Below are 13078 nucleotides of genomic sequence, written 5' to 3' on the forward strand. Positions count from 1 at the left end.
CGAGAAACTAATCATATCCCTTGATTATGAGCTTCTTAAAGACTATTTAAGCCAAAGTAGTAGATCAATGGGATATGGGGTTGACTCAACATGGTAACTCTTTGAACTATCAGCTGTAAAATCATTAGCACTAACGTTATGAACCCTGATTAACACCCCATCCAACTGTGAAGACAATTTCTAGAAATACGAGAATTTTAAAAAATTGATCTCAAAGTAGAACTCTTGGCCACTTTTGGATGGTCTAGTGTCAGATACTTAATTGAGCAACAATTCAAGTAGAAAATGTACTGAGAATTCTCAAAAGAGAGTTGTGAGTAGGATACAAGAGGGAATCCATTATTGTGTATAGCCATTTCTCACTTTTCACTAATTAAAAAAAAATTTTTTTTAACGTACTGGTCAAATGTGCTATATCACACATTACTCAATTTTCTGAAGTTGGAGCATTCCTACCTCTCACTGAACATAGTAACCTCCTGAAGGATGAGGAAACTTTAGTCTGGATTTCAAACAACGACAGTTTACTCAAGTTTGACACATTACCATAGTTTCACGGTATCTCAGAAACAACGTAACCCGCTATGGGAGGCTGGTGGTGGGAGGCAGGTAAAATTGGATTTTTTTTTCCTTCTCTCATATAATTTGAAGATTATAGAATGTAGTTTTTAAAGGTCAGAACGAATTGCTAATTAAGTGGAGGCATTTGAAATTAGCAAATAAAACTGCTACTCAGAATAGTGACTAAGGAGTAATTAATCATATGGGGAAAAATGGCAGCACAGTTCAGCCAGCAGTAAAATTATCTTTTAACTAGTTACCATAGAGCCTTCAGATAGTGTTACTAAGAAACTGTTAGATATTAATTCTGTTCTTTTCTCTTTAGGCTATATCCTTTAAAAAAAATAGTGCTCAACATTTTTCTATGAAGACACAAATCAAGTTCACCTGCACAGCCTCGCTTGCAGGTATTTAGAAATATGTGGACAAGCTATGATTTCCCTTTACCTTTTACTCAACATGGGTGTGAAGTGAGCATTACATTATCGTAGTCTTATAAAAAAAACAGTTTAAATCTGCTCTACTTTTTGTATAACTCACTGATGAACCTTGACATTTTAATTATTAGAACACAAAATTACTTAATATACTCCTCAAACCAATGCTGAGAGTCCTTCCTTTCCTTCTTTGAAAATGCCTTTTTTTTTTTTTTTTTTTTTGAGACAGAGGCTTTCACTGCAACCTCTGCCTTCTGGGTTCAAATGATTCTCCTGCCTCACCCTCTGGAGTAGCTGGGATTATAGGCATGCACCACTATGTCCAGTTAATTTTTGTATTTTAGTAGAGATGGGGTTTCACCACGTTGACCAGGCTAGTCTCGAACTCCCGACCTCAAGAGATCTGCCAGTCTCAGCCTCCCAAAGCGCTGGGATTACAGGCGGGAACCACCGCCCCCCGGCTAAAAATGCCTTCCAAAAACATTTTGGTTTGATTTCCAGGTGCTTTTTGTTTCCCTAGGTGCTATATCTGCCAGTCTTGGGTTAGATGCTCTCAACGCATGCTAGGATTTCATTTCACATCAAGATTTTTATATCTTAAATTTACAGCCAAATTTACAAACATGAATATTACAATCAAGTATTCAGACAGTTGATTTGACATGCACATCTTAAACTCGAAAACAAATTAAGGCAGGATTTATACAGAGATCCATATTTTTAAGCACTTGATATTTATTAATTAGCTAATGCACACCAGAATCCTACAAGGTAGCATAGCATGTCTTTATTATGAATAAATTAGGTGAGAGCCAGGAAAAAAAAAAAAAAAAACTGTCTCCACAATTATATGTTGATTGGACTCTCCTTGTCTGGTCACAAAAGAAAAACAATTCCTCATATAAGTGGGTCAAACGAATAACGATATTTTGTTTGGATGGACTATAAACAGAGTATAGTTATTTTATTACCTGGCAGTTTAAAAAGATAATTTTCTTAATGGGGCTTTAATATTCTGTGTTTGCACTGACCTTTCAGAAATTTCTGACTCAAAAGATGAGCTTTGGAAGAGTTAGGATGCCCTGACACTCCACCCCCGAGCCCCACCTGGAAGGTTCAAATTTTCCTATGGGAGCTTTAGTACTTTTCATGTATATTAAATTTTTCATCCTTTGGTCTAGTTGACCTAATAAACTCATGTCAATAGAAAACTGTAAAGACTCTTTCAGTTCCAATTTATGCTTATGTGTCACCTAACAGGCAAGGGAGACACAAATCCTATTTGTCTTTGTAGTCAAGCAATTGCAGATGAGAGTTTTATTACTACCTTTATCAGCCAAAGGAATCACTGCAGTCCTCTCTACTTAGCAGATTACTTTATGACTGTATATATTAGTTCACTGGGCTTCAAAGACTCTATTTAACGAAGCCTCATTAATTTGAGTTTCACTACCATGGTATTTGTGGACTCCAGCACAAGTGCCACCCTGAAGCTAACCTCGGTACTGAAGAAGAAAAACTTTTTGCAAAGTAAATTAACTGCATGAACAAGGCTGTAGGAGTGTTTTATCTTTTTAAGAAGACAATTTCAATCACTTAACCACTCACCTTTTAAATACAAATAATTTTACTCTGATATAGTATAAGGAGTCCATTAGGTTTGTGTGTTACGTTAATTTTGAATCATTTTCCCCCATTGCAGCAAAACTTGAAATGGGCAGTCTTTGGTTAGTTTAGTTAACATAATTATAAATACTCTAGAATAGTAAAAATACTTTAAACATTGAGAATTTGAATAAATTCACTCTTTCAAATATACAGGGTTATCTCCTAGTTCCTTTGAATTAGCATTTTACAGAAAATCACATGACTCATGTTCTCAGCTTGCCAGGAGTCTCTGACATGTCAGCACCTCCAGGGCAGACTGGACCATAAGACAGGGATGCCCACGGGTCTGTGTGGGTCTCTTTCTTCTCCTTCAGAATTGATGTGGTTATTTGAAAACATTTACCTTCCATCCCATTCCCATCCACTCATAATAAAATGGGAAGGTAAGATATGACTTAGCTAAACAAACATAACCAAAACCAAACAAAAAAGACAACCACAAACAGCTAGCTTCCCAAGTAGGAATGTTTCCATTCCAGAATTCCCAAAATAGAAACTGCATTAGTGGCCCCTTCCTGCCTAAAACGGAATATGTCATCTCCAGAATGAAAATTTCCATTATCTGCATGGGGAATAATAAAGAAATTTGAAAACAGGCAAACACACAAAACTTCTGGCAGGTTATTCACTTGCATTTGACAGGTTGGCAAGGAGCAATGGTATTTAGATGGGGAATTCTAAAAGAATCTAATTAGTATAGCCACAAGCTTATCTATAAAGGGTTTGGCATAGCCTCTCTGTAAAGCAAAAGAAATCTATGTTCATAGGCTTTTCTATATTAAGTTATTAAAAAAAACACACACACAGACACACACACACATACAACAATTTAGGGTATAAGCTCACTCACTAAACCCAAATAGAAACAAAGTGTTTTGTTGTTGTTGCTGTTTTTACTTGGACAATGCTTATTTTACAGCAGAATTGACAAGTAAAGCCTTATTTTACACATCCGAAGAAACGCCATCACGGGAGGTTTGTAGGTCACTGTGTGCTTTCCAAAACAGCAAAATAGATTTCTTCCCATCCAACCCCCTTTCTTCTCATAGAGCACGATGTGGCTGGTGGGGCTGCCTCTCTCTGCAGGCACAAGAAACTGGCAGATCTGGTCCCTCCTGAGCGGACCCTGCTCAAGGGAATGGTGCCAGATTTCGAACACAGGGCAACAGTCTCCTTCATAACAACGCTGTGCATTTCTGTGTCATTTTGTTTATTGCTCACTGAGTTGTTGCCACCTCAGCGCTTGGTGGAAAACAGTGGGTGTCCAGAAATTCCTGACACGGGGAGATGGGTTGCCTAAGGTCACTAGGTACACAGGGCAGCCCCAGCCAGATCCCAGCTGGTGTGTGCAGGGTATTGTCCGTAGAAGCTCAATGTCCCACTTTGTAACCAGGCTGCAGGACACCAAGTCCAGTCACCATGGAAAAGAACTAAACCTGGAGAAAGAGCCTCATGATCTGCACTCCCCATCAGAAAGCAACAGTTTTCCTTATTTGTCGTGCTATTTCCAAAGTGAATGAGTCTTGGCTCAGCAATAGGACTTCAGTGAGAAATAGAAGAAATAGGGGACCCCACCTAGTCCAAGGCTGCCACTTCTTCAGAATTTTCTCACTTCTTTTCAAATCACCAGTATCCCCAATTAAAGCCCACAGTTCAGGCCAAACATCATAAAAAAAAATAGTCGTTTATTTCCGCCTCATTCTGGGGTTTATAATTCTTCTTTTGGATGCTTTTGGGGAATAAAATTCACCAAGGTCAAGGGCTGTGAAGACATTTTTGCCTAAGAGGATCATCATGCAGGTGGACTATTTCTTTCCCTAAGCTATTATTTGGCAGCTTGCAAAGAGGACTTGGCTTAACCTTGAGAAACTGTTCTTTGAATGATCAGAAAAATAGGATGAGACTTCTTCCTTTATTTACTGTCTTCATCTTCATTGTTCAGATGGCAAACCTGGCTCCTGTGCTGCAGAAAGAGGACTGATATTTGTCCATTTCATACTTTCAACTAATAGTGATCTGTTCCGATTCTGTGCATGTTACCCTTAACTGTGTCCAACATGATGAAAAAAGAATGTGTATTTCCGGATAGAGGTGGTTGACATCACAAACATTGAGGATGTAACAGAGTAATTATGCTCTGAGGAAATCTAGAATAAATTGAAAATTTAAATTTTTTCACTGTCTTTCAGTTTGAATAATGCTCCAACTGTTTGCTATAGGATTATCATTTAGAACATGTGCTAAATATGTTATCAGGAAAGAATTTAAAAATCCATCCAAATATCATAACTTACCCCAAAATTTAAAAAACGGAAAAAGAAAAAAAGAAACCTCATTCATTTCCAAAAATCAAGACCAGTCGTATGTTAATCTGTGAATCCTTGTAAGAAATGTTCATTGTTCAAGAAAGAAGCCTCCTCTGGTGGTTGATAAGCAATTCTCCACAGCAGAGAAATGCCGATATTTTGTTCTTATCTCTTGATTGATGCTGTCACTACTTATTCTTCAGGCTATAAGACAGAAGGAAACACAGTCTTACCTTCTTTCATAATTACAAATTCCAACACCTTTTTCTCTCCCCACCCCCTGTCTCCAATGTACTTCTCATGTTATCTTAACCATCAAATTCAAATAAAGTTACTCATTCAGGTTCTAAATAACCTGTATATATAATATCTACCATCTCCACATATGTACAAGGAAATGTGTACCTCTACATTGTCAATCCAGAAGCCCAATTCATTCCAAATGTTCTTAAAAGAAAAATAATGCATTGATTTTTATTTATGGCATGCTGCATACACCCATCTCTAAGTTTCAGGTGTAACTACATGCAGAAACCTCTTGTGGAAAGTGGAGAGTGGCCCGGCACAGTGACTCATGCCTGTAATCCCAGCACTTTGGGAAGCCAAGGTGGGTGGATCATGAGGTCAGGAGACTGAGACCATCCTGGTTAACATGGTGAAAGCTTGTCTCTACTAAAAAAAAAAAAAAAATTACAAAAAATTACCCAAGTGTGGTGGCATGCGCCTGTAGTCCCAGCTACTCGGGAGGCTGAGGCAGGAGAATCGCTTTAACCTGGGAGACGGAGGTTGCAGTGAGCCAAGATTCACTGGGCAACAGAACAGGACTCCGTCTCAAAAAAAAAAAAAAAAAAACAAAAAAAAAAAAAAAAAAAAAAAAAAAAAAAAAAAAGAAAAGAAAAGAAAAGAGAAAAGAAAAGAGAAAGAAAGTGGAGAGCAGGCAACATTACAGCAGCTAGATTTCAAATTAATGTAGGCCTCATTCTCCGCTCATTCAGAACTTTCTTTGTTAGATGAATAGAAAAAAAAAAATTGTTTCTAGCTTTATTTGCAAAAAGTATTAATTTAATCAAACTGAGAGCTATTTTTTGAAGGAGTTTTAGTTTTGTTTTTTTTTTTGCCTGTATGACAAGAAGATATTACCGCTTACCACCTGCCTACTACGTGTCATGAATTTTACATTTACTTTACATTTTAATTTAATCCCTAGACCACCTTTAATATGTGTACCATTTCCACCCCCTTTAAAGGTGAGAACACTGAGGTTTCACTTGGCTAAATTAATGGCACAAGATCAAACAGCAGTTAAGGGGTGGAACGTGAACCCTAGAAAATATCAAAAGCAGGAAGTGAAAGAGCTTGTTGACATCATATGCAGGGGATTTCTTGTATGCTGCTGAAGATGTACTCCAGCTGAAAGGAGGCTGCTGGAAAAGCATCTTCTCGTGGTGGCCGTTTCCCCTAAAGTATATTTTAGAGGGGAGGATGGCAAACTGTTAAAGCAGGTTAGAATCTCCCATCTTCCATCGCTGAGATCCAAATGTCTCACTGGCAATCTGGTAAAGGAAAATTCAAAAGCTACAAAGAAATATTCAATCACTCACCTAGAAACACAGAGCATATGTTGAAATTTCATTTTCCAAAAAAAAAAGTGCTGTCATAGAATATTTTTAGGATCTGAATAAGAATTTGAACATTGGTATAATGTAGACAAAAAAGAAGGTGACTACGTGCATATTTTTAAAAATAGCTTTGAAATTTTTGAAATTTTGCCTTAGCATGACCCTGGTAGCTACAGCCACTTTTTAGTACTTGTTATAAAAATTAAAATGCTGTTTTAGGATCTCATATTCTGCCACCATCTGGTCACGACCTGAGGAAATTCTACAGTCCTTGTCATCTTCACAAATTAACGTGACATAAAGGTTGAAAGTTCTCACTAAGCAAACAACTGTAATTTCATTTTTATAAACCGCAGAGAGGAGCACTTTTTAGGTTAAAATGAGTTTGAAGCACAGCATCTTCACGTAATGGTAAAAAGACCAAATATTCACAGCTAAACAGTCTTTATTCATGATTACATTATTGGAGAAAACCAGATGAAAGGCTTTTTTTTTTTTAACATATAGTAAAAGTAGTATATTAAGAACTTAATCTCTTAAAGAGGAGAAATAGCATACTCTTCTTTTTTATAGTCGTCAGAATTATTTAGATCTTTTCTGAATACATAGAAATAATGACAAATTAAAATGTCTTTCAATTCCATATAGCTTTTGTAATTATTCATCCATTGCTGTTATTATTGCTAGAAAGTCTTCACATTTTAGTAAGCACCCCATCTGATACAAAAGAACACGGAAAATTTTACTGCTATTAATAAACACGCAGCCAACCAATCCAAGAAGAAAATTCTTTTTCATCTGAGAGATAAGCTGCATAATTCATGTATTTTCAGAAATTTCTTTAAATAGCAAATTGAAGAAAGGCATAGGGAAAAGAATTCATCACATAGCTTCCGTTTGTGGCGAGGGGCAGTCTTTGTTCTTGGACAGCCTTAAAAATGATTACATCTGAAGAGAGATTTTCAGCTGGACCATATACATACCAATCATACTCAGGTAGCTCACCTTCTTTTTGACATATATGAAACCACAAACATCATGATAACATGGCCCCAGTTTCACGTTTTCTACCTTTTTTTTTTTTTTTGAGATGGAGTCCTGCTCTGTCGCCCAGGCTGGAGTGCAGTGTTGCAATCTCACCTCATTGCAACCCTCACCTCCCGGGTTCAGGCGATTCTCCTGCCTCAGCCTCCCAAGTAGCTGGGACCACCGGTGCACACCACCATGCCCAGCTAATTTTTGTATTTTTAGTAGAGACAGGGTTTCACCATATTGGTCAGGATGGTCTCAAACTCCTGACCTCAGATGATCCACCTGCCTCGGGCTCCCAAAGTGCTGGGATTACAGGTATGAGCCTCCACACCTGGCCCACATTTGCTACCTTTCTAAAATTAATGTAACTCGGTATTAATAGGGACTTTTCATGGGATCTCGAGAAGCAGTTAGAAAAATGTTCGACAATTTGGAATGGGTACCTTCGCCTTCTCAAAACACAAGTGTCCATGTCAGGGAATGCAGCGATACATAGAACTTCTGTGACCTCCAGCCCCTATTAAAATCTTGGCCACACAGGGCATGTGACGGCCTTCTAGAACAAGCCAGATGAGAATCACATCTGCAGGAAGAGGAACATCCAAAAACTCCAGCTTTTTCCACCACTAGTCTTTCCCCTTATTCTCATCCTGAAGGTCCAGGATAGGGAGATTCTCTGACCTAGTTTTGAAACAGAGAAGTCTTAAGACAGACTAGTAAGGACCAATGAAAATGGTCTCACCATTTAAAATGGCCAGCAATGTACACAGTCTTCCTGAGATATTAACAATGTGGGGGAAGAATGAAGAAAGCATGTTGACCACATGTTTCAAGGTGGCAGCTAGAGAAATGTATAATGATTAATTGGTCCCACACTGAATGTGGGACTGTTAATAAGCCAGTGAAAAAACAAAGCAGAACATCCTTAGCCATGATAAAGCCTCGTTTCTGAGAGCCAGGTAGCAAGCTGACAGTGACAGGGAAAAGGCAAGCATGGGCCAATTGGGTTTAGGTGAAATGATCTGGCCAGAATTTGTTAGATGAAGAGTCATGTCTAAGGCATTTTTTTCACAAAAATGTTGCTGAACAGTCATGACTTGGAATTTGTTCAGCCTATTGTCTGAGAACTGAATGACATCCAAGGACGTAACGCTTCAGCCGCATTAATTAAAACAGTGCAGTGATAAACCAAATTAAGTTATGTTTCCAAAATTGAACATCTCCCAATTTCTATTCTTGTATCCCCTAACTTGGCAAATAAGTATTCGAGACAAAAGTGCAGTGTTTTCCCTGGCCGGTTCATTTTTATCCCTCAGGACACAATCAATCCCAAATCTTATTGGCCTCTTATTTCACTCTGAAATGTGGGATTTCCTCTGCATCCCCTGCCCCACGTCCTACTCCAGGCTTTCCATCTGGGATGTTTGCAGTCAGCTCGGTGGCCTCATCACACTGGTGCTGCAATGCCTCACTGGGCTCCCAGCACCTTCTGGAGAAAATAAAAATGTCTTAATATGACACATAAAGGTCACTGTAATGCCACTGGCATCTTCTTCTCCAGTCCCGTCTTTTACTCATTACCCCTTGTGATTACTTCAAGTCTCCAGATCACAGGAAGTAAATGAAGTTCCTCTGCGTGCTGCCTCTCACATGTTACCATCGTTGGTGCAGGCTGCTCCTTCTGCTTGGAAACTCATCCCCTACCTCTCTGCTTGCCCAGCCTTTCCTATCCCCCTTGATGGAAACCTGCTTCTTCCAGATCGTCTTTCCTGAATGTACCCTGACATAACAAAATGTATTGGGAATATTTCGAGCAACCACCAGGTAGTGGAGAACCAAAGTTTCGGAAAACGCCCAAGCTACAGCAGAAAACTGCTGTGCTTAAGACAAAAGGCACAAGATGTTCTGCTTCTGATAAGGGTAAATGTCAGGGGGATGAGGGAGTTTGGAGAAAAAGAGAGAAGAGAATGAGAATGTGAGAGAAGGGGAAGAGGTCTGGGGAAAATGGAATCAGGAAGATGGCTTTGTGCTCTACAAGGTGCTAGCTCTGTATGAAAACCAAATCTTCAATACAGTTGTCTAGACAAATAAAATACTTCCCAAATGATGATTTTTATTGGAAGCCTATGTAGTCTGATTGATACTCGGTGTGGGAAAAGAAGCACTCAAGTGTACAGGGGGAGAAAGATGCAGAGAGATCACAAGGTGTTGGGAATCAAAGTGGAGGCAGGACTTTGGACACTAACAGGTTATAGATTTGTTGGGTAGTCCTAAGCCAATTCAGGACGACTGAAAGTGAGATAGGGTTCAGCTGACACCTCTGAGATCTGATGAACACAGACTTTATCCAAACCTTCTTGAAAAAGGCAAGTCCCAAATGTTTTAACCCGTGGAATAAAGAAACAATTTAAGAAAATTTGGGCTAATTCAGAGAAAAGTCAGGTATGAGGAACATTCAATAAATTGTGAACATTTAAAAATATAGCACTTTTAAAATACTTATTCACTAGCGAAATTGACAAGACCGATTCGTAATTAACTTCCCGAAACACCTAAGAAAACAAGCCTCCTCTACTTATACAGAATTTGCATTGTTTATATGCAAATAAACACTCCTGATGTGCTTCAGAACAGTTTATTCCCTTAAGAAGGCAAATACTCTCTTTATAATCTTGTTTACACTGTTCATTTGCTTTGAAAAACATTTTTCATAAAATCACAAAATAATGAACTGTCAGAGCGAGAAGGGATCCCAGAGGTGATCTAGGAAAGTCGAACACACGTCCTCATCATTTCGGAGATCCACTGGGTCACACCCTGAGCTCCCTTATTTTGGGTGACTCCATTCCCTCCTACTTTGGGGGTTCTAGCTACAGCTGAGGCAGAGCAAGGGGTCTGCAACGTGCTAAGCTTTGAGGATCATCATGACCCTGTAAACCAAAAATAAAATTCTAAGCAACCGTACCCCATAACCATTAGAATGGACTTCCTGCTCAGCCAGACTCTTTTAAAATTTAACCTAAGAAACGGTTTTAGGCCATGAAGGGAAGTGGGGCTGGACAGGCCTCATGATACCTCTCCAGCATGAACCTCAACACTGACGCTTAGTCTGATAGAAACACTTTACAACCTATTCTCTCTGGAGTCCGCTACCTGAAGGCTTCCTCTGCATATAAAAACTTGGGTCTCCACAACCCTTTATCTTAACCCAGACAGTCCTTTCTGTTAATCCCAGGTTTTTGGACAAACTCAACCAATTGTCAACCAAAAAAATGTTTAAATTTACCTATAGCCTGGAAACCCTCGAACCCCACCTCCAGTTACCACCCCTTTCGGGATCAAACCAATGTATTTCTTAAATGTATTTGACTGCTGCCTGATGCCTCCCTAAAATGTATAAAACCAAGCTACATCGCGATCACCTTGGGCACATGCTCTCTGGACCTCCTAAGGGCTGTGTCACGAGCCACGGAAACTCATATTTGGCTCTGAATACATCTCTTTAAATATTTTACAGAGTTTAACTCTTCATAGACAACCTGTTAGCCTCTTTGTCTGAAGTGAGAGACAGTTCAGTGCCCCTGTTCTAGTCACTTGCCGAACTGAAAATCTGGTGAATCCTCGTTTGTTTCCAAGCCCCAGCTCCCGCATTCTCTCCCCTAACCTTCCCTGACTCCCCTCTTCCCCCCACCTCTTTCTAGTTAAAGCTTTCTTTTGTTTCCTTTATTGCATTTTTCTTTCTCTCTCTTTCTTTCTTTCTTCTTTCTTTCTTTCTCTTTCTTTCTTTCTTTCTTTCTTTCTTTCTTTCTTTCTTTCTTTCTTTCCTTCTTTCTTTTCTTCCTTTCTTCCTTCCTTCCTTCCCTCCCTCCCTCCCTCCCTTCTCTCCCTCCTTCCTTCCTTTCTTTTTTTCTTTGAGACAGAGTCTTGCTTTGTCACCCAGGCTGGAGTGCAGTGGCACCATCTCAGTTCACTGCAACTTTCACCCCCTGGGTTCAAGCAATTCTCTTTCCTCAGCCTCCTGAGTAGCTAGGATTACAGGTGCCTGCCACCATGCCTAGTTAATTTTTGTAGTTTTAGTAGAGACGGGGTTTCATCGTGTTGTCCAGGCTGGTCTTGATCTTCTGACCTCATGATCCACCTGCCTCAGTCTCCCAAAGTGCTGGGATTACAGGAGTGAGCCACCACACCCAGCTCTTTATTGCATTTTTCCAAGTGCTTTTAGTGTTTCAGTCGCCATGCCACATTGCAATATTTTGTGTACTGTCTGTGTCCTCTTCAAGGAAGCCTGAGGACTGCGTCTCTCTATTTGTGTATATTCAATGCTTGCTACAAGGTCTGATACACATTAGGACATAATCTTTCCTAAATAGACACATGAGGAAAATCAGAAACGGGATCACTTGGCACATTGGGAGGAAGCCTCACTCGCAGATTCTCACATTTCTCATTGACTGTTCTAACCCAGGCCAGTCCATTCCCACCCTGCATTTTCAGATAAGAAAAACAATTAAGTGTTGAAAGCATCTATATCTCTATTCTTATCTCCTTCTACTATTCTTCTAACATATTCAAATGGCTTGTGATTGAAAGTTAGATTTTAAACTTGATTTTAAACTTCCATACCAATTGTTACTAATTGGATATTCATATACAATGTTGATAATTTCATTTAGCCTCAGTTTATCCATCTAAAAAGCAAAGACATTGATAATATCTTCCTCCTAGGAATGTTATGAAGATGAAATGATATAATGTAGACAAATATGACCAATAACCACTAAACATTTAGAAATGCTTGTTTCCTTACTTTTAGCTACTTGAAAGAAAAATTTCTGATGTAGCTGTTGCACAACAAAGAGATTGTTGGGTCTTTCCTCCAAGTTCTTGAGGTGGAGGTCTAAGCCCTTGGGATTTCTCAAATGATCTCAGTATCTTTATAACTCATGGAGGAACTTGACAGCTTACGCTAATGAGGTAACTCATAGTGAGTCCCCTAGACAGTTTCAAGAAGGCTGGCCAAGCTGGAAAGATAAACTGTGTGATTAGAGGTTGGGTTGAGGCCAAATAATAGTAGCCCAACCTTTAGGGAGAAGAGGGAGGCTGGGGATTGAATTCAGTCACATGACCAATGATTCAGTCATATTTAAGTAATGAAAGCACAATAAAGCTCTGGACACCAAAGCTCAGTTGAGTAAACACATCAGTGCGATGAGGGAGTATTGTGTCTTGATGAGCTGAGTGCAAAGGGGTTCCCAGAAAAACTCCAACCAGCCTGCGGACTGGGATGGAGCCTCAGGAAGTTTGTGACCTTTGCAGTGGGAAGGAGCCTGGCTCCTCCTCTTCCTGTGTGGAACCTGGGATTCAAGCTGCAGGAGGGAAGTGCACCAGCCGGGACTCTGGCTTGTGGAGGGTCCCTCTTTCCCTTTTTTCCCCTTTTCACTCAATAAAAACTGTC

General features: G+C 39.5%; 1 protein-coding gene across 2 annotated transcripts in view; it reads right to left on the bottom strand.

Annotated features, from left to right (window-relative positions):
• Nucleotides 1–3539: 3539 nt before the first annotated feature.
• The window catches only part of ZMAT4 (zinc finger matrin-type 4), a 367372-nt gene continuing 357833 nt past the window's right edge, over nt 3540–13078 (bottom strand). Inside the window, exon 7 of one of the 2 annotated variants that reach the window (XM_017537215.2) lies at nt 3540–5176. In XM_017537215.2, coding sequence (XP_017392704.1) covers nt 5161–5176 — 16 coding nt within the window. In that variant the 3' untranslated portion in view covers nt 3540–5160. The remainder of the gene's footprint in view (nt 5177–13078) is intronic. The other variant, XM_017537226.2, reaches the window with a different exon arrangement.

The sequence above is a fragment of the Cebus imitator genome, unplaced genomic scaffold (genome assembly GCF_001604975.1).
Source record: "Cebus imitator isolate Cc_AM_T3 unplaced genomic scaffold, Cebus_imitator-1.0 Scaffold5, whole genome shotgun sequence".
NCBI classification, from domain to species: Eukaryota; Metazoa; Chordata; class Mammalia; order Primates; family Cebidae; genus Cebus; species Cebus imitator.